At 43.2% G+C, this 26,443-nt stretch overlaps 1 protein-coding gene across 24 annotated transcripts in view; it reads left to right on the plus strand.

Annotated features, from left to right (window-relative positions):
• ADGRG2 (adhesion G protein-coupled receptor G2) overlaps window positions 1–26,443 on the plus strand; it is a 183,186-nt gene that overhangs the window by 115,354 nt on the left and 41,389 nt on the right. For 13 of the 24 annotated variants that reach the window (XM_073799607.1, XM_073799588.1, XM_073799604.1 and 10 more), the window contains 4 exons: window positions 20,355–20,390; window positions 23,638–23,685; window positions 23,784–23,807; window positions 25,474–25,512. In XM_073799607.1, coding sequence (XP_073655708.1) covers window positions 20,355–20,390; window positions 23,638–23,685; window positions 23,784–23,807; window positions 25,474–25,512 — 147 coding nt within the window. The remainder of the gene's footprint in view (window positions 1–20,354; window positions 20,391–23,637; window positions 23,686–23,783; window positions 23,808–25,473; window positions 25,513–26,443) is intronic. The other 11 variants (XM_073799592.1, XM_073799591.1, XM_073799600.1 and 8 more) reach the window with 3 other exon arrangements.

Genomic DNA, 26,443 nt, shown 5'->3' on the forward strand with positions numbered 1-26,443 from the left:
TCCCAGAGCAGGGCTCGAACCTGTGTCCCCTGCATTGGCAGGTGGATTCTTAACCACCGCGCCACCAGGGAAGCCCTGGGCTCTTGTTAAGGCTCAATGTATGTTTTAAAAAAAGAACCTCCATGATGGCAAAGGTTTTTCTTTTTCTTTTCTCTGTTTCTTTTTCCAGCTTTATTGACATATAACATTTAACATTGCATATGCAAAGGTTTTTCTGAATGAAGTGTTTTGGGATCTGGAAAGGGCTAAATAGGAGTTCGTTATTGTCTTTCAGAACTCCAACTAAGAGTATTCATGTTATTTAATAATCACTTTGATAATATTTACCTGTGCCAGCCGCTGTTCTTTGAAGTAGGCACTAGCATTAGGCTCCGTTTTACAGACTTACAGGAAACCGAGGCGCAAAGAAGGTAAGCAACTTGCCCTAGGTTAAACATTTTGGTTGCAGAGTTGCAATTCGAACTCAGGCCATCTGACCCAAAGTTTGTGTGTTTAGCCACTACGCTGTCCTGTCTTCAGCATTCTTAACCTCTCTGCTACACTAGGTTGTGTACTGTGCTTGGTGGTTGTGTAGCTGTAGGTTAAACGTCAAGGTGGAATACACTTCTGGACTGGATATTGGACTGGATCATCCAGACGGCTTATAGGCATCATCTCTCTGAACAGCTTTGGACTGAGGCAGGTTCTTTTCGGTTCAGGATGGCTTAGGTCTGGTCTTTGATGAAGGCCAAGGGGACCTGCTACTTCTACATTGGATAATCAGTTGCGTGGTAATGAGTGCCTGCTGTGTGCCTAGCATTACTGGCTGCTGAGAGGACATCATCTCTGACTCCAGGAAATTTACACTCCAGTTGGAGGGACATGACTATGACACATGAGAACAGTACAAACTGTAACTAAATCCTGAAGCGTGAGTCAGTGCTATAGGGCTTTAACATATGGCCTTCGGCCAAATCCGTGGGTGAGTCTAGTTAAATGTTAAGCCACCTGTAGCAGATGCTATTGGTGCGCTGCCCATCTCCCTTGGCCCACCCAGAGGTCACCTAGAGACGGATCCTGCACATGCTGGTGGCTCCCATGTCTCCCTGACTGAGAATGATCTGTACCCATGCACCCATGCTTGGCCTGTACATGGAACAAGCTAGTAGTGCCGGGGAGTTAATACCCCAAAGCAGTGAAGAATGGGAGTTCGTGTTTACCTATGCCAGCTTCCTTGTCCCTTGGTGGGACAATGCTAAGGTGTGTTCTATACACCTAGGAGATTGTTGGATTGGGCCACAGTTGCCCATAGTAGCAGTGTGCTAATTAATGTACCCATTATTGGCTTTACTCTCTTCCCTACCTCACTCCCCTACTCCCTCCCTCTGCTTCCTGGGATCATCCCCATTTGGAAACACACTCATTTTCCAAGTCTAGCCCAGTATTACTGCCTCTATGAAACCTCCCCTCACGTCTTCATAAGAATTAAATCTCTTCTGCCAGTGCTCCCTTTTCTGTTTATCCATGTCTTTTTATGCTTGTCACTTTGTATCATGTCATGATGTACTTCCTTTGCATCATGAGTCGTTTCAGCACATGGTCTGTGCCAGGTGAGAAGGGAGAATGAAGGTTTGGCAAGGTGGGTGGGAAACTAATGGGGTGAAAGCAGGCAGAGGGCCTGCTCTGGGGCAGGCCATGATGTAGATCATCTCATTTAATCCTCACAAAAACTCTTTATGGTAGATATTTTAAGTCTCAGTTTGCAGATGAAGAAACTGAGTGTCAAAGAGAGTAAGTCGTTTGCCCAGAGTCACACAGCTTGGAGGATCCCCCATTGGAATCAGTAGCCCGTACTGTTCATACTATACCAGGTTGCCCAGTAAGTGAAGACTGAATGAACGTGGCACTGAGGCACGGAGAGAAGAGGGAGAGGGAGCCTGAAGGACTGCCAGGGAGCAGCCGTTGCCCCTGGCTCTGGGGTATCTGGACTGCAAACACAGTAGCTTCGCCCTGGAAGCCTGAGAGATGACTCAGTGGCTCTTGACAGTGAGGAGGGATCGGACTGGCACTCCCTTTTTTTTTTTAACATCTTTATTGGAGTATAGTTGCTTTACAATGTTGTGTTAGTTTCTGCTGTATAACAAAGTGAATCAGCTATACATATACATATATCCCCATATCTTCTCCCCGGACTGACACTCTCTTGTTAGGCCACTGACCAATAGGGAAAACCCTTAGACCTTGACACTTCCAGTTGTGTAATTTGGTGATGTTCGAGGGAGTCATTCGTGGTCTACCAGAAGCCCAAATAAGTTTTGGCGGGTAACTTACCTCTAGCCTCTAGCTCTCTTGGGCTGTGCCAATACCTCTTTTCTTTTCTTCCTCCCTCCCTCCCTTCCTTCCTTTCTTCCACTGCTTTTTTTTTGTCTTCCAAGAAGGTCTTCTTTTAGGTACAACTGTTTTCCAGAGCGTGAGATGACATATTAGTGGAAGATGGTTATAATTTCATTCTTGCAGAGTTGTCGTCCCCATTTGGAAACAAGTACACATTTGAGCCAGTTTGGTGACCTCATGAGCTATAATCCCAACTTACTGTCTTTCTGGGCTGGATCTAGATCTTTCTGTGCTGAAGGCATTTCTAGTGATAGATTTCTCTCTAATTCCCCTTGTCCAAGGCCTCACTGGCTTGTCTCCTCTTACCGTCTCATACTTTGTCCATCCAAGTCTTTGTTCTTCTTTCCAAACCCAGTGCTGGTCTCCTTGTCTCTCACTTTTCTATCTGTAAAATTGCGATTATAAATACCATAGTGCTGATCTGATACTCAGCCAATTTCCCAAGCCCCCAAAATTCCACACAGGCATGAGGTCACTTCTGCTGGGCCCTGACTCTTTCCCTGGCAGGTAGAAGTGGTGACAAGGAATGATAGAGAATCTAGATGGGTTGAGGGGGAAACTGAAAGCAGAGGACATTGTGTCCCACTTTCCACTTAGAACTCCGGATGAGAACCCCTCACAGTGGACTGTAAATCAACATGGGGCAGTGGCAGAGATGAGAAATGGTGGCACAGTGTGTTTAGGCAGAGTGAAGGCTGGAGGTGGTGTCCTCTCCAGGTCTTTCTCATCTCTTGTGTGACAGGGAAGGGATTCAAAATTGCCCTCGTGTTCCTAGTGGGTAGCTCTGTTGAGAGCCAGGGGCAGGGACAGGGCTGCAGAGATGACGGTGTGGACAGCTGAGACCAGGGGCCAGATGGAGGATGTGACAGACACCCAGTGGTGAGAGCTGAGAGGACCTAGGTCAGCAAGAGAGGGACCCCCCAGGCCAGGGTGGGATTCTGAGAGACTAGAACATGGGGCGCACTGGACACAGCCTTCAGCAGTGGATGCCAGCTGGACCCCCAGGAACCCTGCAGGGTGAGGGAGATCCCTGGAGAGACCCTTGAGAACCCAGTGCTCAGCACGAGGTGATGTAGGTCCTTTCTCCCTGCTGTGCAGAACACTGGCACCCCATTCCTAACCTGGAAGCCATCTTGACTACCAGAAGGAAGAGGAGGGAAAACGAAGATTGCGCATTTATCTGGAAGACATTGAGTTACCTAGAGACCATTTTAGAGCGGAAGAGAGAGCTACCTTAAATCATCAGGTTTAAGGATCCCTTTCCTGTACCTCTGGAATGGAGGCTCCAAAACAAGATGGAGTCATCCTAGACATCAAAGGAAAGCTCAAGGATTTCTTTTTAATTTGTTTATTGTCACTATTGTTTGTACATCTAAATTATGTCTATACATTTTATAAGATTTTAAAAAAATTTTTTATTTATTTATTTTTAGTTTTGGCTGTGTTGGGTCTTCGTTTCTGCGCGAGGGCTTTCTCTAGTTGCAGCGAGCGGGGGCCACTCTTCATCGCGGTGCGCGGGGCTTTCACTGTCACGGCCTCTCTTGTTGCGGAGCACAGGCTCCAGACGCGCAGGCTCAGTAGTTGTGGCTCACGGGCCCAGTCGCTCCGCGGCATGTGGGATCTTCCCAGACCAGGGCTCGAACCCGTGTCCCCTGCATTGGCAGGCGGACTCTCAACCACTGCGCCACCAGGGAAGCCCCGTATGTCTATACATTTTATACTAACTCTAAAACATCCATACTGAACAGTTAGGATGTGTCAGGACACTGCTAGCAGTGGTGAAGGCCATCATGATATCCTGAATTCTGCTCCTCCTCCTGGTTTTATCTTTGCAGGTATGAAGGAATATCTGGTCAGGTCCTGTCTATATCCTCCATAGTGTTAGCACATAGTAAGTGCTCAATAAACTGGCTGGTTGGTTGGTTTTGATTTGCGGCTCTAGTCTAAAGCCTAGAGATACACTAAAACATGGACTGCTCTCCTCAGCGTACACCACCAGCATTATCCTTATCTGAACCCAATGAGTTCTGATACAACATATATTCCACTAAACTTTTGTGTAGACCTCAGTGAGGTGGCTGTACATTGGCTCCAATTACCCTTAAGGAATGTATTTCCTTTCCTCCATGTGATGAAGGGGCTCGGCTGATTGCCTGTTAAGAGTCCTTCACACTTTGACATTGTGAGTTCGATTACCCAGTAGGATCAGTCTTTGGATTCCTGATTTGTTGTCCTGGGATACCGGGGATCCTTGAGGTCTGCCTCGAACTAAGAACCACTCATCTCTGCAATCCCATTTTAAGGCTGCTCTCCTATTCAAAGTTCCTAATATGAAACTGGAAACAATTTAAAAGTCCTATTTTCTCCAGACTACTTTTTTTAACTTGACGTGATTTCGAAAGCTCTTAAAGTTACTGTGAAGCCAGTGAATCTCTTGATTTCCATATTGATAAAAGCTCCAGACATGGCTTTTGCTGACTGGTAAATCTCCCAGTTGCCAGTGCTATCCTTGCCTTGTTGTACATGGAAAAGTCCCAGTGTCTCTTCGTAGGATCCAGTGGCAACAGCACATAGCACTGAACATTAAGAACAGCGGTAGCAACCCATCTGGACATTTCTGTAGGTCTTCATGGTCTACAGAGCACCTTGGCATATACATCATCTCCTCATGTCCCCCTGAGGTGGGTGGAGAAGTTTGTATTATCCCCACTTTGCTGATGAGAGGACTGAAGCGCAAAGCAAAGGATACTTTTCTAGGTTACCCAGCAAGAGACAGTATCAAGGTGCTGAAAGCAGCTCTCCAGAACTCTTTCTTGTACACCAGCCTGCACGAAGTGCTTGCTTTTGGTTATAGGAGTATGTTTTATCCAAGATCTTTAATAAGGGTGACTTTAACCATGAGGAATGTCCCTCTAAATGAGGAGTTGGCAAACTTTTCTTTAAAGAACCAGATAATAAATATTTTGGCTTTGTGATCCTTATGGCCTCTGTGACAACTACTCAACGCTGCCCATGCAGCTCAAAAGTGGCCCTAGACAATATGTAAATGAATAGATGTGGCTTTGAGCCAGTGGAACTTTATTTGCAAATACAGTTGGTGGGCTGGATTCGGCCCATGGACTGTAGTTTACAGACTCCTTCCTGGTCTAGACAGTGCAGAAGTGGTGCGGCACTTACTACTGATCATTTATATTACACCCATTCCTTGCTTTTCTTCTTGCTGGCTGAGCCTGGCTTCGTAGGGTGCTCCCCTCTTTCAGCACTCAGGAGTAAATCCTGATTATTCTAAGCCACCCGTGGAAATGCTGTTCCTTGCCAATATTTGATTTAGGAGTGGGTATGTGACTGAATTTTTTTTTTTTTTTTTGCGGTATGTGGGCCTCTCACTGTTGTGGCCTCTCCTGTTGCGGAGCACAGGCTCCGGACGCGCAGGCTCAGGGGCCATGGCTCACGGGCCCAGCCGCTCCACGGCGTGTGGGATCTTCCCGGACCGGGGCACGAACTGGTATCCCCTGCATCGGCAGGCGGATTCTCAACCACTGCGCCACCAGGGAAGCCCTGTGACTGACTTTTGACCAAAAAGCCACCTGGGAAAATCTGCTGGGGGACTTCTAGGAAAACATCCCCACTCCTGAGACTCAATGAAAAAGAGTTTCTCTTCTTACTCTGGGCACGCACTGTCCAATATGATAGCCACTAGGCACATGTGGCTATTTAAATTTAAATTAATTAAAATTAAGTGAAATTAAAAATTCAGTTCCTCAGTCACACTAAGTCACATCTCAAGCGTTCAGTATTCACGTGGGGCTAGTGGTTGCCGTACTGGACGGTGCAGATATAGAATATTTCCATCGTTGTAGAAAGTTCTCTTGGCTAGTGCTGTGCCTAGACATTTTCATGTTTGGATTTGATGCCTGAAACAGTGGTAGCCATCTTAAAAACACTGAGAGGAGCTAGGGAGTGCAAGTAGAAAGTGGAGATAACCTGAGTTTTTGAAAGGTTGAGTCCCTGAACTAACTGTATCCTGAGGCTGAATGAACCGACGGCTGGAAAAGGCCTGGCTCTTTGTTGCCATCACTGAGCTGTAGGACCAGCCTTAGAACTGTCCGCTTTTGGAGTTCTTGTTAGGTGGCTTAATTGAATGTCCTTAATGTTTGTGATACTTTTAACTGAATGTTCTGCGACTTGCCTCTGAAAGCATTCTAACACATCTAAGTTAACTTTACAAAGGTTTACTGTGTGTCACATCGTTTTAAATGCTTCGTGCGTTACCTCCGTGAATCCTGATAATAGTTACGGTCAGGTGTTAATCCTTCATTTTCTAGATGAGGGAACTGAGGCTTGGACGGTTTGAGTCACTTCCAAGTTCACACAGCTGGAAAGTAGAAGTGGTGGCATTTTAGAACTTGTGTCCTTAACCACTTCCTCAGTGTTTAGTCCCTGAAGCAGTTGAAAATGTTTTTTTACACGACTTTGACTGAAACTTTGCCATATTCATTTATCCTGGGATGGGTTTGTACCTCCAAAGGACTAGATAAAGATTAAGAGAGATCTGAGGAACAAAAGCAATAGTTCCGCTGATTTAATCTGTTAAGAAGTAAGTTGTTCCAAGAGAACATGCTGTTGAAATGTACCTTGATGTGGGTACAGCTTTCCTTCAAGGAAATAACAAGAAACAGATTGATCTTGGCAAGAAGCCTCATGTTCACAAGATGACAGCGCTGTAAAAGAAACCCATCAAGATAGATTGAGAGTGCTTTTGCAACAATGTCTGTGGCAATTGTGTTTGTTTTTTTGTGTGTTTTTTTTTTTTTTTTTTGCGGTACACGGGCCTCTCACTGTTGTGGCCTCTCCCGCTGCGGAGCACAGGCTCCGGACGTGCAGGCTCAGCGGCCACGGCTCACGGGCCCAGCCGCTGCGCGGCATGTGGGATCGTCCCGGACCAGGGCACAAACCGGTGTGCCCTGCATCGGCAGGCGGACTCCCAACCACTGCGCCACCAGGGAAGCCCAATTGTGTTTGTTTTTAACATCAGTGTCCTATTTGACCTATACCCTTCCCTCTTCTTTCCCTTTAGGAATGCACACAGCATAAAGTAAAAGTTACTCTCTTGTTGCTCTAGTATTTAGTATAGTATAGAATTTTGTTAATTTAAGGACGAGAGAAATGAAAACTATCAAATGGGTGGTGGTGTTGCTTTGGTGAATAAATGAGAATTGCTTATAATTATCTGATTAATTGAATAAACAAGGACTGAACACATAGCTGTCTTGTGTCTCAACTCTGTAGCCTTTTTTGCCTTGCTCCTAATGTAAAATAGGCCTTGTCATTACACTGGTTACTGGTTTGGATTCACAGTAAAGGCTAACCAATTCTGGGTTTTGGTGTACAGGCAGGAGGGATGAGTTTGAATTAGTGAAGAACTTTCAGTCATAGGATTTTTTTTCAAAGTAGAATTTTAAAACTTTCAAGTGAGTTGCATAATATCACTAAAATGTAAACTCTGTTTGAGGCCAGGGGTTTGGTTTTATTCCTGCTATAACCCCAGTGCCTAGCATACAATTGGCCTTCAAAAATTGGAATAAGTGAATAAGCTTTGGGCAAATCCCTTCCTGTTCTGAGCTTCTTTCCTCCCTTGTAGACTGAGGGGCTTGGACTAGTTTGGTATTTAGTCTTTTCCAGACCTATGGCTTATGTTGTAATTCTTTTCTTCCAGTGAACTCCAAGTCCTAAAAGATACTATCTTTCAAATGGTTTATTTAAGTAAAATTTTCCTCCCATTTTTGTGCTGAGCAAAGACAACAAAGATAACTGCATCCAGTGTTTGTGATCAGTAGTAGAAAACCAGGAGAGATGTAATTTCAAACAAAGCAAACATCACACTCTGTTTTCTCATGCAGTCTATTGTGGGTAAATAAACCATTTTTGAAGTAAAGAAATATAGTATAAGTCACTACCTTTGCCACTTTTCTGGATTTACAATATTATACTAGGTCATCTTCAAGTCTCCTTCGCCTCTGAAGTGGATTTCTATGAACTTCCATTTCCTGATGTGTGATACAAAGTGATGGAACCCCACGGTCTTTCTAGGAGATGTCTTCCTATGATGCTAACCCATGGAAACTTGAATTAGACGAACACAGTTTTGTAATAGATATTCTCACTAATCAAGCATTAGTGAATAGATAGGAATGTTTTAAAGTTAGAATGGAAATCACATACATGCAAATCTTGGAAAGAAACTATCTTTATGATTTTTTAAAAACGCCCCTCTGCAAATTACTGATATCACGTTGTTTGTTTTAAGGGAAAAAAACCAGTTTATTACATAAAGGTAAACTTTATCCAAAGACACAGAATCATGCAGAGTGAATTAATAATAATTACAGGGACTTCCCTGGTGGCGCAGTCATTAAGAATCCGCCTGCCAATGCAGGGGACACAGGTTCGAACCCTGGTCTGGGAAGACCCCACATGCCGTGGAGCAACTAAGCCCGTGCGCCACAACTACTGAGCCTGAGCTCTAGGGTCCACGAGCCACAAGTACTGAGCCTGCATGCCACAACTACTGAAGCCCACGCACCTAGAGCCCATGCTCTGCAACAAGAGAAGCCACCGTGATGAGAAGCCTGCGCATCGCAATAAAGAGTAGTCCCCGCTCGATGCAACTAGAGAAAGCCCATGTGCAGCAACAAAGACCCAGTGCAGCCAAAAAAAAAATAAATAAATGAATTTAAAAAATTAAAAAAAATAATAATTACAACTTACTGTTGGAACTGTGATAAAAATACTTTGTAAATGTAATATAATTTCCTTCAAAGCAAGCACCCCCATTTTTACAGTTGAAGAAATATAAGCAGAGAAATGTCAGAAACTTACTCAAGGCAGAGCAAGGATTTGGACCTCTCTCTCAAGAGCCTAGTCTCTTAATCACATTTAAAGTTGGTTAAGGAGGCATGCTCATTCATCCATTGGAAATATATGGACATGGGCCTTTTATCCACATGGAGATTACTAACTCAAGAGTTACACATTATTAAAAGTGAGGAGTTCCAGATCAGACTTCAAAGCTCATGACAAGCCAAAGACAATAGAAGGGGAAAACAGTAGAACAGGAGCCGCCAACATACAGAGGCCTAAGGGCCTCCTAAGCATCTTCTACCCAGAAGTGCTACAGCAGAGGTTAAGGTTTACACGGCTTCAAAACAGAGGGAACTCAAAAATACAACTTTTTCACCTAAGGATGCAGCAAGAATATCTATAATTCAGCCGTTCTCTGTGGCTTTTACTAGTATGTCACTGTTTACGGAACTGGTTTGTCACACAGGAGTTCTACAGTTGGGGGTCATGAAAAAACATGATATGGATGTTAGCTAGGAGCAAAGCTGGGGAAGTGAGTCACAAAGAAGGGGGGATTCATATTCAGCCTCAGAGTGGCAAGGACTCCCCCTCCTCTGATTCATATTGATTCCCTGACTTTTGACCTAGTCAATATGAGGGCAAAGAACTGGAGAAAAAATGACTGGGGAGAGTGATTTTAGCATTAATTTTGACCTATCATTAGTTTAATGGGTATCATTACTCTACAACACTCAAATTAAGTCTGATGTGGCAGAGACTGGCTGGCAGCTCACCAAAGCTTTCTTCCTTAGCACACAGCTAGACTACATTTCCCAGCCTCCCTTGCAGTTAGAAGTGGCCGTGTGGCTGAGTTCTGGCCAGTGGGTGTCGGGAGAAATGATGTTTGCCACTTCCGGGCTTAGCCATTAAAAATCTCTCACCTGGGGCTTCCCTGGTGGCGCAGTGGTTGAGAGTCCGCCTGCCAATGCAGGGGACACAGGTTCGTGCCCCGGTCCGGGAAGATCCCACATGCCGCGGAGAGGCTGGGCCCGTGAGCCATGGCCGCTGAGCCTGCGCGTCCGGATCTTGTGCTCCGCAACGGGAGAGGCCACAACAGTGAGAGGCCCGCGTACCGCAAAAAAAAAAAAAAAAATCTCCCACCTGTTTGCCTGGCTGGATGTTGCTCTCCAGAGCAAACTTGGAATCTTCATGTTGAAAATGGCAGTGCCTCTGTCAGCCTGGGTTCCTGAATGATTGCATGGAGCAGATGCTGCTCTCTCTGTCCCACCCTACCCTCCACTCTAGGCTGCTGATTGGACTTCACACCTGGAAAATTACCTTTTTTTTTTAAGTGTCTGAGATTTCAGCGTTTATTTATTGTAGCAACTTGCCTTACCTTAACTAATGAGGCAGGGTAGTTGTTACATCTCATTCATTCTGCCATTGGAAGGTGGGGTGGGATGGGCTAGGCATCCCTTCTTTCTTGAGATCATGTATGAACCCAGGTTCATACAATCTAAGAAAGCTGGAGGAGGCTGTTCTGGGCACTACCAGATTATCACTGTCCAATCAGGAGAGAGTCATTTGTAGTCAGGGGACTCCACCAGAGCTGCCCACTCCCTTTGTGCCAACCCAGGCCACTGGGACCTCCACAATGTGGTATAAGGTTAAGACTACAGGCTCTGGACTTCCTGGGGTCAAGTCTTACCTCTGCCATTTATTAACTCTGACTGTACCAAGGTATTTAATCATTGTGCTTCAGTTTCCTTATCTGTAAAGTAGCAGTATCTCTCTCATAGAGTTATATGCAGATTAAATGAGTTAATGCATGTAAAACAGATGGCTGAAATGCATTTGACACGTTGGAAGAACTCCGTAAAAACTATAGCCGTCATCACTAGAGACCAGCATGATCTAATAGAAATTTTTGTGATAATGGAAGTGTTCTATATGTGTCCAGTACGGTAGCCACCAACCACATGTGGCCACTGACCACTTGAAATGTGACTGAGAGACTGAATTTTAAATTTTATTTAACTTTAAATTTAAATAGCCACACGTGGGTAGTGGCTACCATATTGAACAGTACAGCTATAGGCCATTTGTTCTAATTGCTTCAGAATTTTTTGAATTAGTGGTTTTGGGGTTTTTTTGGATATATACCCAGGAGTGGAATTGCTGGGTCATATGGTAGTTCTATTTTTAGCTTTTTGAGAAACCTCCCTGCTGTTTTCCACAGTGGCTGCACCAATATACATTCCCACCAACCGTACGAGGGTTCCTTTTTCCCTACATCCTCGCCAACATTTGTTATTTGTTAACCTACCTGCCGCACTTGAGGGATTCAGAGCAATGTCATCTGCACTGTTGGGGTTTGATAGGTTAACTATTCTGCTTCTCCCTCACCGCAACATCCCCTACATCCTCTCATCTTACCTTAGAAGTGTCTGTTGAACCTCTCTTTTCATGCCAGCTTCCCAAGCACCGGTTCAAGTCGTCATCATGTCTTGGCTAATCTACTGCAGTAGCCTGCTGTCTGGCCGTCCCACTATAGATCACCCTCCTCGTTTATTTCATAGCTATGTAAAAAAAATATTGTTCTGTGCCAGGGGCTGGGGAGGATGGGGAGTCCGTTGTGCAGCCAAGTCCTTACCTTAGGCTCCGCACCCCCGGAGGACCTAAGCTAAGATGCCAAGGGGGTCACTGCTCACCTGTGAGCCGGCAAAGAGTGGCGTGATCTGAGGGAGACTGGAAGAGTTTCTGTCCCCTACCCACTGGTGCCCCACCCCCCCCACTTCCAGGTGCTTCTGCACTTAAACATCTACCACAGGGAACTCTCACTACCCATAAATGACAGGTGCTTTGGAGTGAAAGAACATGTCAGCTGACTAACAGCAGAATCACCCGAGACACTAGTGGGCATCCGGGAGGAGAGGGGCACCCAGGCAAATGTTGCTTTCCTTAAGCTGGATCTCTTTGGGAGGAAACGGAGATAGCCCTGGAGTGTGCATTCTCTATGGGGGCCACTTCGCCCCCATGGGAATGAAAATTGGTTCTTGGGGGCCAAAAGAATTTATTTGTTTTTTTGGCTGCGTTGGGTCTTCATTGCTGCGTGCAGGCTTTCTCTAGTTGCGGCGAACCGGGGCTACTCTTCGTTGTGGTGCACGAGATTCTCATTGCGGTGGCTTCTCTTGTTGCGTAGCACGGACTCTAGGCGCGTGGGCTTCAGTAGTTGTGGCGCACGGGCTCAGTAGTTGTGGCTTACGGGCTCTAGAGCGCAGGCTCAGTAGTTGTGGTGCATGGGCTTAGTTGCTCCGCGGCATGTGGGATCTTCCCGGACCAGGGCTCAAACCCGTGTCCCCTGCATTGGCAGGTGGATTCTTAACCACTGCATCACCAGGGAAGTCCCAAAATCTTACATATTACCCAGGGCTGGGACTTGGATGAGGCAAGTGAGGGGTCTAGGGCACAGAATGTTAGGAGACACCCCCTCTTAGGGCTGTGTGTATGTGTGTGTACACACATACATAAATACACACATACATAAATATATACATACTGTTTGGATGGCAAGGAGTGTTATGGGTAAGGGGATGGAAAGGGTCGGGCAAAGGGGGAAAGTGTTGTGATTTTAAATAGAGTGGTCTGGATCAGTCTCTCAGAGAAGGTGATATTTGAGCAACATTTGAAAGAGGCAGCAGGGCAAACCAAGGGGTTCTCTGTGGGAAAAGTATTTCAGGCAGAGGGAGCAGCAAGTGCAAAGGCCCTGAGGTGGGACTATGCCCAGTGTGTTGGAGGAACAGCAGGGACACCAGAGTGGTTGGGTGAGGGGAGAGGAGGGGGAGATGAGGTCTGGATAGAGGGCCATGTTTCACGGGCATGTGGGGAGATTCCATGAAGAAGCATGGGTATAATGCCACTGTAATAAGTGTTCAATAGAGGCCAGTTTGCCTCTCTCCCTCCCTGCCCCCTGAAACACTAAGCAGTATTTACCTTTCAGACTGAAAAAGCTCCAGAAGCTACCAGCCTTCAGAAGTAGAGTGAACCCAAGTTGTGGCTAGCATTTTATAATGGAAAGCACAACCCAAATACTCCATTATCTGCACCGGCCTTGACGGGCAGCCTAGATTACTGTCTATGTGTCTAACTTCAGGGGGGCTGGGAAGGGGGGATGATGCCCTAAAACCCCCACCTGTCAGAAACAGTTTATTTCAAGGCTCTCCTCCTTCCTAAAGTATACATCCCTCCCAGTGGAATGGGGTGGGTGGCCAGCAGGTCAGTGGCTCTTCACTGTTTTAGACCACAGCCCAAGATGAGAAGCAGCCCAGTATAGTGGGGCTGGAAAGCCTAGGCTCAGATCCTAGCTCTGTCCCTTTACTACACACGTTATTTGACCTCCCTGGGCCTCGGTTTCCCCATCTGTAAAATGGGGTAACTTGCCTCGTATTGTTGTTATGAGGACTAAATGAGTTAATATTTATGAAGTGCCTGGTCACAGTAATGCTATATACATGCTTGTTAATTTAAAATAGAGTCCCTTTTGGGACTCTACTGTTCCCAGAAAAAAATACATATGAATACACACAAATTTGCATTCTATTCTAGGGCATTTATGGACACTCCAAAATGCATCTCCTAGATCCTCAAGGGAGGGACTGTCTGTTAACCTCTGAGAGAGGCCAGATCAGTTCTGGAGGGGTTAAGGGGCGAGAGGGCGGGTGAGTGGTACCGTGTGAGGACGGGAGAGGAGCAAGACCCAGGGGCTGGGGAATCAAGGCCACGTTTCACCCACTTCCCGTTTTGGCCACGGCCCACCTAGAATTGCCAATCGTTTGCACTTTGGGAAATTCCACCAGCTAGGAGGTGAAGTTTTCTTTAGGGATGTCATTATCAATTGTTTAATAAAAACATTGTGTCAGAGTATTTATTGAGCACTGTGACGTGAGATGGTCACAGCTCAAGTAAACACATTTTGGCTGTGCCGAAGTAGAAATGTTTTCAGTCATTTTGTTGGTTCTGTAGTAAAATCTGAAAAATACAGTTCTTGTAAGAGTGTCTGTTGTCCCAAGCCCTGGAGAGCCACTGTCATAATAATTTCGTTTTGTTTGGGGTTCCTGTATAAGAGTGCCTAGGCGTGGCACCTTGTTTTGAATCATCTCTCTATGGAACAGTAATTCAATCCAGAGAAGGACTGTCACCGGATTACAAATTTTAGTTGGTTCTAAAACATTCATGCAAGGGGGGCTAGTTGTATTCTCTTTAGATCCACTCCTAGAAGATTAAGCCTTTATCTTTCCCATCCAACTTCGGGGAGAATGTGCTGGGTGTAAAGAGAACCAACTGTCTGACGTTTTAAGTCTTACATCTCCCACATATCAAATAGCAGAAGAAAATTGAAAACCTCAGAACCCTCAGACATGACCTTGTATGTCTTGGGTGCAGGTTATTTGGGAGGTGATCCCAGGAATCAGGAGTGAGCGAGCAGGGAGAGGGCATTAGGAAGAGGAAAGGTTGATAAAGGGTACAGTATTGAGATCATTGCTGTAGGCAACGTTTGTGATACGGCAGTTGAATGGCCATTTTAGTATACGTTTAGAAGATCTGTTAAGCAAGCTACCTGCTGTGATTGGCAGCTATAGCTATGATTCCAAAGTACAGATTCTGAACCATAGCCATCTAAGAAGTATTCTCAAGTCTTTCCTTCATGGACTCTGCCTCATTGCTCTCAGATCTTTTGCCCATCTCTCCCCTGCTGTGCTTTGTATCACAGGGACCTGACCCCTTGCAATATTTGCATTAAATTGATGCTCTTGAACTACCTGTCATATATTCATGACTGCTGGAGACTCCTTAATGATGTCATCAGTCAATGCAAAAATGCAAAGCCCTGCACTGGATTCCTGGAGGATAGTAAAGAATCAGGCAGCTTAGCATTTAGTTGGGAAAACAAGACATACAGTGGAAAAAGTTAAATAACAGTGCCTAACAGTATATGTCCAAATGCCAAGTGAATGGTGTAGCCAATGAATAAACTTTAAGATACTAAGAGGAAAGAGCCGTCTCCATCAGTTTCATGCCAGGGCATGCTTTAGGGGGCTGGAGAGCTGACAGAAAGGGGTCATCTAAAACTTCCAATTTTGGAAGGGTAAGAATTTGGAATTTTATTTGAAATCTCCTAATTCTTAAATGTTGGTAAGAAATTCAAACTTTCAAAAACTTCAGTGTGAGTTCCATCGTGTGGGCAAGATAGAACTCGTCGGGGAGCTGAGCTGGGATTGGGAGCCAATGGTGTGCGTGCGGGGGATGGTTTACTGAGTTGGGTGAGAAGTCAGACGCAAAGAACGTTAAGATCCTTGCCAATGAGAAGGTTCTGGGTTCTAATATTTCACTTATATGTGAGGCGATCAAGATCTGGGCTTAGAAGGGGGCAGTGGGCATGGGAAGAAAGGAGAGGTAAGAGAGAGATTAGGGAATATTAATACCCTCCATTTATGTACTAGTTTATGGTCTACACAGTTTGTCATTGGAGGTAGGATAGAATAGAGGCCCAGAGGGTAAGCTTTGAAGTCAGACTGCCTGGGTTCATATCCCAGCTCTACAGTGAATTCCCACGGAGGCCTGGAACAATTCACGGAACCTCGCGCAGCCTCAGTTTCTCAAGCGCTAAAAAGGACTGATGCTAAGGAATCCACATATTTCACAGAGTCGTTGGCTGATTTTAAATAATAAAATGTGCAGGAAGCTCTTCGTGCGTTAAGCCTGGCTCACAGGAAGCATCAATCAGTGTTCACTCTTACTGTCATCACACACATCATTTCTCTTTAATCCTTGCAACAGCTCCCTGTTAGGGTGAGAAGAATGCACAGGATGGATGACGGAATCTGGGGGTGGGATGGGAGGTGGGGAACAGGAGGAGTCAGGAGCGATGGCCAGAGCGTTGGCCTTCGGTTTGTAGACTCAGCTGTATTGCTGAAACTGACTCTAGTTTTCTGGGCCCTTCACTTAACCCCTGTGGGATTTTTCTTCCTAAAGTGTGGTTCCTTGCAAGTCATATTCTCCATAATTTAAAAAAACCTGGATTTTTGAGTATGTAGGAAGAATAATGGCTCCCCGAAGATGTCCCCTTCTAATGCCTCAAACCTGTAACTATGTTGCCTTACATGACAAAAGGGATTTTGCAAATGTGATTAAAGCTCAGGACTGGGAGATGGGGAGGTGATCGTGGATTGCCTGGGTGCTCCCGGTCTAATCACTCGAGTTCTTAAAAGTGGAAGAGGAAGGCAGAAGAGTGAGTCAGACGGATGCTGCATGAGAAGGACTCCCCCTACCCCATCCCACTGTTGCTAGCTTTGAAGATGGAGGAATGGGGCCAAGAAATGTGGGTGGCTTCTAGAATCGAGGAATGGCCCTCAATTTATAGCCAGCAAGAAAATGAGGACCTAGGTCCTCCAACTGCAAGGAACTGAATTCTGCCAGTTATCCAAATAAGGAGGACACAGGTTCTCCCCCAGAGCCTCCAGAAAGGTGTGCAGCCTGTTGACACCCTGATTTTAGTCTGGTGAGACCCATGTTGGACTAATGACCTACAGAACTCTAACGTAACAAGTTTGCATTGTCTTAAACCACTAAGTTCATGGTAATTTGTTACAGCAGCAACAGGAAACTAATATACTGAATTTTCCAGTTTCAGTTGTTTGGCTGGTGTTACCAGAGGTCCATCAAATTCAAGAATGATATGGAAATGCTGTGGGGCGATGGGGGACAAGGTCTTGGATATATGGAGTTGGAGAGGCAATGACAGTAAGGCATTCACATGGCAGTGCTCAGACCACACTTGATCATGTGGGATTGGATTTGGGGAGGTGGTAGCAGTAAATTTGAAAGAATGTGCCAGGGAGGCGATGTAGGGAAAGAGACCCCGTCGAGGGGGGCCGCTTTCTTGAGTTGCCAGTTCCTCTGTTTGGCGTCCATTCGAAGCTTAGGCATGCCAAACTCCTGGTCATCATAATTGCAATATACGGACTTTGTTTTAAAAAATCACTAGGGGGTCATATTGAGTAAATTTTATAGACAGCTCACAATTTTATTTATGGATTTATATCGAGACTTCAATAAATGAATAATGCTTTAAATTTTGCTCTTTGTAAGTTTCCAAAGGAAAATCTGAAAAATTTAAATGTTTTTCCTTTCTTTGCTTGCGAATCTTTTTTTTTTTTTTTTTTTTTTTGCGAATCTTTTTAACAATGGAAATGTTTTGTCTCCTAAGAGTGACATGGAACTCAAATATATGACTCACTGGAAATGCCGACCACCTCCTTGGTTTTAACAAATGAGAAGTGAGTTAGGAGAGAGCCCAAGAAAAACAGAGGCTGATACTCAGGAAAATGTAAGGCCTATGGGACGTCTCTATGTGGCACCAAGAGGAGTGATGTGGAGCGTTATAATGAGAGACAGAAAAAGTGAATAAAATGTTAGTCACTGAGTAATCGGGCCCCTAGAAGAAAAAAAATGCCAAAAGACAAAAAGCGGACAATAACAGTTTAAAAACCTTTAACTTTTATTTACTGGGTTCCCTCCCTTCATCAGTGTACGTCTCTGCTGGGAGCCCTGTAGGCTGGGCTGGGCTGGCCCTTGATCTATGGTTTTTTTTTTTTTTTTTTTTTTGCTGTACGCGGGCCTCTCACCGTTGGGGCCTCTCCCGTCGCGGAGCACAGGCTCCGGACGCGCAGGCTCCGCGGGCCATGGCTCACGGGCCCAGCCGCTCCGCGGCACGTGGGATCCTCCCGGACCGGGGCACGAACCCACGCCCCCTGCATCTGCAGGCGGACTCTCAACCACTGCGCCACCAGGGGAGCCCTGATCTATATTTTGATCAGGTTTTACCTCTTGATTGTGAATCCATGCCTATCAAACCTGTCTACCCAGAGATGGCCAACCAGGAAAGTTCCTTCTCTGCTCTGGCTCTCCTATTACCCTTGAGTTGTCCATTTCCTCTAGCATCTAAGAAAGAGGTGAAACTCAGATGAGCCCCTTTCCCTGTGGGTATACAGCTCTTGTCAAAGGATTTAGCAATGGAGAAGGTTGAACAATTGGTGATTCTGGTCAGCCACTGGGCAAAATTGAAAAGGAAGCAGTATTAGCCCCTGTTGCCCTTCAACATCACTCTCCATCCCTCTTCCCTGGTACTCAACTCTTCCTCAGTGCCTTCATGCTGTTCCCTGCCTGTGCCACGCTCCCACACCACTCTACCTCACCTGCCTAAACTGATGTGTCATTTTCAAGTAGCCCATATTGAATGTTGATTCTTCCCGGAAATTTTCAACATGGCCCAGTATGGTAGGTCTTTGCTACATAATCAAAAGACTTCAGCCAATTGGAATTAATTCATACTAAGCTGTGAATGACTGATTTCCCCTTAATGCTCCCAGGAGCATTCTCAAAATTAAACTCCTGTTAATTCAACAGACTCTTTGATTGGTGGGATATTTAAGGTAGCATGAGGGATATATTGAAGGACAGAGACTAAGAAGAGGCAATGCCAATTAAATTAGGGCATCAAGACACTAACTACTCTGCGCCAACCACTGGAGCACTCATTCAGTCCTGCTTTCAAGAAGAACTGTGTTTTAATTATACCAGAAAATAATCAGTACCCTACCACCATTTAAGGAAAATAGGCTCCTGGAAGCTACCAGGTATGTTTCACTGTGCAATTTTAGTTTCTAAGTATACTTATTCTTTCTTTTTAATTGTATCTCAAGATACCACTATGGAAATAACCATTCCTTTGTAATTAAAAACAGTTTAAGAATTTATAAGGTAATATCCCATTGGGTGAGAGTTTGCGAAAGTAACACTCTGATGTACTGCAAAGAGTGGTATAAATTGGTTTGTTTTCTGTAAGGCATCTTGGCAATCAAAATTCATGGAATTTCTGAAAGAAATAGCAAGTATGTATGCAAAAATTTACCAAGAGGATTTCTTGCAGCGTTGTTTGTAATCATGATAAACTGTGCACAGTAAAATGTCCATCAAAAGGAAATTTGTTATATAAATTAATGGTACATCCAATCAATGAAATGCTATGCAGTCATTACAAAATGGTATTGGGGAAAATTATTTAATGATATAGAACAATGTTCAGGATATAGTGTCATGAGAAAAGCCAGGTTACAAGTAGTTTTAAGTGACATGATCTTTCTTATCGTACGTGTAAGTACATATGTATACACATACATTCATACATTTATATTCATATGTAGATATACATTAACACATAGAAAGAGAAAAGAATATATGTCACGATGTTAATGTCATTTATGTCTGGGTGGTGAAATTATAGGTGGTTTTAATTTTCTTCTTTTTGTTTATCTGTAATTTCTGAAGTTTCTCCAATAAGTGTATTATTTTTCATAGAGAAAAAAATAGAATTACTTTTCTTTCAAGGAATCTAGCATCCTCCCAAAATAAATAACACAACAGTTCTTGTAGTTTATATACCCAGAGGTGTCTGATTGGCTTAATTAAAGGTATAAAGTCTGCGCTAATAGGTATAAAAAGAAGTACAGTTACGGGAAGTTTAATTTATGCAGATGTATACATTTACACATTCTAATGAACATTTGCCAACAACCGAAGTTCTTAGTCATCATTTTTATTTTAAAATGTACTAAACCATTATATAACAAGATATATAGAGTACCATCAACAGTTAAATTGGAAGAATTGCTTCACCAGAGATATGTCTTTGTGGAGAATTGAAAGAACTGATTAGGCTGTTGAAAATAATAGTAAATTAACATACTGCCCTCTTTTGGTAGCTATTTGCAACTCATTTTACATTCGCTGCCGTTAAAGATGTTAATCTCCTACAAATTCATGTACAAACTAATTTTATTTACTTTTACATTTTTTAATTGAAGTATAGTTGATTTACAATAATGTCGTGTTAGTTTCAGGTGTACAGCACAGTGATTCAGATATATATATATATATATATATATATATATATATTCTGTTTCAGATTCTTTTCCATTATAGGTTATTACAAGATACTGTAATAATTCCCTGTATTATACAGTAGTTCCCTGTTGTTTAATCTACAAACTAAACTAACTTTAAATCACCTTTTTCGTCAACAGAGCATGCTGATAATTCCAGTTTGTTATCACCTTCTGGTAAGATTGTTATTTCATGACTTTGGGGGCATTTCAGCAAAATATTCTAAAAGTTCTCCATGCAATGTCAGATACAGAAAAATTGTTTTCTTCTATAAAGCTTAATTAAATTCTGTCATTAAACCTACTCCCGAAAAATCAAAGCAGACACAGACAACAGGATAGTCTATCAATCCCCCCCAATTGCTAAAGAAAGCTAGGGACTAAGTTGTGGGTTTTCATCATGGTAACTGCTTCAGTTCTTCAGTGTTATTTTTAGTATTCTAGTTCATGTCTCCTGAAGAGTATCAAGGACATAAACATGCTAAATGTTTCTATATTTGAGGGTTGAGATGTTCTCTTAAATATACTTCCTCAGCACCCCACTGAATTAATATTTTTCAAAAGGCTTCTAAAGGCTTAGCACTCATGAGAATGGGAAGGCAAATCAATAAAGAGAAATTTATAACTAGGACCCGTCTTGGCAGGAACCAGGAGCTGAACCTGCATTCCAGACTGCTGGCTACAACGGGACCTCAGGGATAAAGTGGTCCCACCCCATCCCTTAGTTAATAACACGGTGCAGCCTGGAGAGGCTGAGTAACTTATCTAAGTTCACACGGCTTCTTGCCCTACATCACAGAGGCTGCACATAGCTTCTCTAACTCCTACTTCTGTGTTTCATTCTGTGATATATATACCATATAGTACAGAACAATCTTTTACGGTAAGGAGTGAGTCAACTCACATTGTCCTTAGTTGTGTGAAAATGAGCTTCTACTGTTATTAATTCATTTAACTGAAATTAGTAATGATCGCTATTACTGCTCATGCACATACTAAATGTCTGGGAGTCTTCCGACATCTTTTTGCTTCCAGTCTTGCAGTATAGGGATCGTTATATTCATGTTATAGATGAGGAAACCGAGGGTCAGAGAGGATGAAACTTGCTCATGTTCACACATTCTCTGGAGCCGCACTACTTGGGTTTGAATTTGGCCACCCCCCCGCCCCCCCACCTCCATTGCTATCTGTGTGGCTTTGGACAAGTTCCTTCACCTTTCTGTGCCTCAGTTTTTTCATCTGTAAATTGAAGAGAATAACAGTACTCGCTTCATAGGGAAGTTGTGAAGATGAAATGAGATAACACATGTGCCTAGCACAGAGTAAACCCTCAGTAAGTAATAACGATCATTATTATTATGTTTTACAAATTTACTTATTTAGAATTTTATTTATTTATTTATTTTCGGCTGCGTTGGGTCTTCGTTGCTGCGTGCGTGGACTTTCTCTAGTTGCGGTGAGCAGGGGCTACTCTTCATTGCAATGCACTGGCTTCTCATTGCGGTGGCTTCTCTCGTTGTGGAGCACGGGCTCTAGGTGTGTGGGCTTCAGTAGTTGTGGCGTGCAGGCTCAGTAGTTGTGGCTTGCGGGCTCTAGAGCGCAGGCTCAGTAGTTGTGGCGCACGGGCTTGGTTGCTGCATGGCATGTGGGATCTTCCCAGACCAGGGCTCAAACCCGTGTCCCCTGCATTGGCAGACAGATTCTTAACCACTGTGCCACCAGGGAAGTCTCTGATCATTATTATTAAGTTATTAAGTAACAGGACAGAGATTCAAACCCAGGACTGCAAATCTCCAAAGCCCAAGCTCTTTTAACTAAGCCAGTTTGCCCCCTTGTTATTAAACTTCTAGGATAAAATGAACCACTGTATTTTTCTTCTGCTGCAGTAGCCTTCTCAGACTTAATCATGGTGATATCTTTGCAAAACTCTGTTTGCATGGAATGAGGTCGAGGGTTTGGAGGCACACAATGATGCCAGGCACAGCCCCAGGGCCCCAGGGGAAAGCCAGCACACATCCAGGGATGGACAGGCGGCTGTGCCTGCAGGCCTCTTTGGATGGTGTCACCCATTCCTCTCCAATCAGAAAAATGAATAGCCATTGATTAAAAACCACCTTTGGGCAATTGTATTGTTCTGCCCCAAGAGCAAAGGATTCCATACCCAGGCTTTGAATCTTATTGCTCAGGAACTGTCTTACTTCTCAAGAAATATACTTGGTAATTTAAAAAAATGACAAAATTTGGAAGGAATAATGTAGGACAGACAGGGTGTGTGTGTTTCAGCCAACGCATGATTGGTCTAAAACAGACAGGCCAGCCAAGCGCCTCGACACACCCAAATGTTGTCCTTACCAGCTGAATATCAGGCTCCCTATTGCAAAGCTCAGTTTAGTTGTAAAATGTTTACTTGTCCTGTGTATACGGAGAGGTCAAGCCATTGGATCTTTTTAATATTTAAACATGCAAAGTGTGTGCAGTAGACTGACCTCTTAGCATAAATAGAGTTATTCCACAGGAAATTTACAACCTGATTGTCTTAATAGCAGCCATATTTTATTTTATTATTTTTTTTAATTAAAAAATATTTTAGCTATGTTGGGTCTTCGTTGCTGTGCATGGGCTTTCTCTAGTTGCGGCGAGCGGGGGCTACTCTTCATTGAGATGCGCGGGCTTCTCGTTGCAGTGGCTTCTCTTGTTGCGGAGCGCGGGCTCTATGCATGCGGGCTTTAGTAGTTGTGGCATGCGGGCTCAGTAGTTGTGGCGCACGGGCTTAGTTGCTCCGTAGCATGTGGGATCTTCCTGGACCAGGGCTCGAACCCGTGTCCCCTGCATTGGCAGGCGGATTCTTAACCACTGCACCACCAGGGAAGTCCCAGCAGCCATATTTTAAAATAACTTACCAGGAAGTTGTGTTAGGTAGTACAGTATTGAGTGATAGCAGTGTCATTTTTTTAAATCTTAAATTCATTATGAGAAAAGTTACCAGGTGTCATTATAAACAGAATAGAACCTATGTGCCAATATGTTTCATAATTGTAGTGTGACAAATTATTAAACTATAAAATGTTTTCTAGGACTCTGTGGCTGAAAAATTTTGAAAGTAGTATGTCTCTATTTTGTTGTGGTTCCTAAAGTTATTTCCATAATATTCCATAGGTCAGAGCAAGCTTCGTGGTCATGAGTCTCATATTCTTTACCTGTAAAATGAAACAGTTGTACTCATTTCATCTCTTGGGTTCTTTCTTTATGATTTTCTGATTAAATGTATACTCACTGAGTGATTATGGGACTTGCAGATTTAACTACATGTTGGTCTGATAGCCTGTTTTCTACTTTTCATAATTATATCTCAAAAGTTTAACTCCTTAAAACTCAATAAATAATTGTTTCAAAGTATTAATTGGAATTTTTTTTTCTCCTGCAGCTGAATCATCTCTTGTTGGTTTTGTCCCCTACTCCAATGGTACTCCAGGCAAGATTTTGAAAAAATTTAAACCTATATTTACCCCAATTTGTTAAGTTTTTGATTTAATCATACCTTTGTCTTGTCATTTTTCCTTGGGTCAAAAGAGGTTGAAACTACAAGCTTAAATGGTGAGAATTTTTCTGTAGCAAGTGAAAATTGATAACCCTTAATATGAATATAAGTATAATGAATGGTGTTGAAGGTTTCCTTATTCAAATAACAAACACAAACAAACACAAAAAATCCCCCAGACCATCGACCCTGGAGAGCAACCTAAACTTTCTGGTTAAATGATAACATTCTTATTGTGGAAGGAGGACAGCCGTACACCATTCTAACTGTGCTGTGAAAGGAAAGAAATATCGATCACATTTTGAGAGCTCTACTTGCTCTCCAACACGATGTGAACACACTTTACAGGACAGATTGTTTAAATGGGAAAAGCACATCCAGTGACTTTAATGTGATTCACCGTAGATTTAGAGGCACAAAGTGTTCAGAGACAGCCTTTTTTTTACAGATGATTTTATCAATTTTTAAATAGTATGAAATGAAAAAAAAATCTGGCTTCATGCTAGGGAAAAGGGCAAAGAATTGGGCTATAATCGAGGGAGGTGGGCAGGGCAGCACATTCTGTTCCCTTTCTCTGTGGGTAGACAGCCTTCCATCTTATTGCAGTCAAAAACCCAACACTTTTCACAATCCCTTAGTTAAGATGAAATCTCACCATGTGGTTGGTGGTTAAGGAGCTAAACAATCATAGATGCAACTCATGCCAATCAAAACTGGTTTAAATTCACATTTGGTCCAGTGGGAAGGAAAGACATTATCTTTTTTTTTTTTTTTTTGCGGTACGCAGGCCTCTCACTGTTGTGACCTGTCCCGTTGGGGAGCACAGGCTCCAGACACACAGGCTCAACGGCCATGGCTCATGGGCCTAGCCGCTCCGCGGCATGTGGGATCTTCCCGGACCGGGGCACGGACCCGTGTCCCCTGCATCGGCAGGTGGACTCTCAACCACTGCACCACCAGGGAAGCCCAAGACATTATCATTTTTATGTGCAATTACTTTTTACAGTGAAAAAACATCTTTAAAATAGCCTTGGCAGTAGTTTTTGGATCCCATTTGTGTGGGGTTTTTTTTTTTTAAGTGCAATAATATATTACAGGCCTTTTTTTCCCCCTTAAAGTTTCATCCAGAATAATAAATTCTAGAAGGATTTTCATTTAAAGAAATACCAATAGGGTAGATTTTAAATTGGATTTTAAGTGAAACGATCAAAATGAGATTTCCTTAAAAGTTCGTTGAATATCATGTTCAAGAACTCCAAATTTAAACTAGAATTTGTTAACGATTGTTTTATAAGAGTATACCTTTAGGTACAAATGCATTAAGCATCTATAGGGCTATGTATAATATTAAAGTTACTACTAACTACGGAAATGTCATATCCCTTAGAGACTTTCATTATAATAGAGAAAAAAAGGGGACAGAATATTAAACAACATAAATAGGTTTATTTAAATCTAATGATTATAGGAGTGCTGCTGTGTTTTAGACACGTAAAACGTGTTCAGGAAACACATTTTTAAATGAATGAATACTTGCTGAGGAATGGTCTACGCGGGTTGGGGAATGGCTAGTGTCGTGAGGGGGTGGACCAGTTGGCTTTTGCAAAAGTCTCTAACTTCTCCAGGATTTGGGGAAAAGTGAAATGTTTAAGGAACTTAGGAAGATGCATGTATTTGTTAACCATGTCAATAGCCGTGCTAATTTTTATCATTTTATTTCAGATGCTACTTCGAGCGTATTATCTACTTTGAACAAAACAGGTAATGTCAAGTTATTTCTAAATATAATAACTTGTCTTCTGTGGCTTCTTGAGTTTCTCACTTGTGTGGTCTTCTGGGTTAGTAAAAGTTATCTCCTTGCCCATTTCCTATGACTCCAACTGTTGATTTATTACTCGTTTTACTTTGACATTGAACTATAATTCTGGTGTCACCACACTCCTGAACTTCCAAACTCTTATGGCCATAGCACTCCATTTAAAATAACATTTACAATTTTTTTGATTACAGTAGTAATACATCTTAGCTCATAAAAAATGGGGAATATAGAAAAATGCAAAGAAGAAAATAGCAATCATCTTTAATGTTACCTTCCTACGACTATTACTGTTAATAATTTGGTATATTTCCATTCAGTATCATATATATATATATACACACTATGTATATATATATAACAAAATAGTCATAGTTTACATACTTTTTTGTATCTTACCCTTTTGACTTCATATTAAATTATAAGTATTTTCCAGCATCCCTTACTATTAATGACTTGGTAATATTCCGTCGTGTACCATGTGTGAACATTAAATTTGTTTCTACTTGTTTTTTTGTTGTTGTTGTTGCACTGCGCAGCATGCGGGATCTTAGTTCCTCAACCAGGGATGGAACCCGTGCCCCCTGCAGTGGGAGTGCAGAGTCTTAACCACTGGACTGGGAAGTCCCTGTTTCTGCTTTTTAAATAGAAATTGCTGCAGTGAACATCCTTGTGCCAACATCTTTGCATTTCTCCCTGATTTTTGTAGAATGCTCTTCAAGGATTGGACTTATTTGGGTCAGCATTATGAATATTTTAAGGCCCTTGATACCAATTGCCCAATTACCTTTTAGAAAAGTTGCACCCAACAACATTCCTGTCTGCAGTGGATGAGAATGTCTTTGTAACCGTACCTTTGCCTAGAGCTGAGACTAT

Source organism: Tursiops truncatus, chromosome X, assembly GCF_011762595.2.
Source record: "Tursiops truncatus isolate mTurTru1 chromosome X, mTurTru1.mat.Y, whole genome shotgun sequence".
Lineage (NCBI taxonomy): Eukaryota > Metazoa > Chordata > Mammalia > Artiodactyla > Delphinidae > Tursiops > Tursiops truncatus.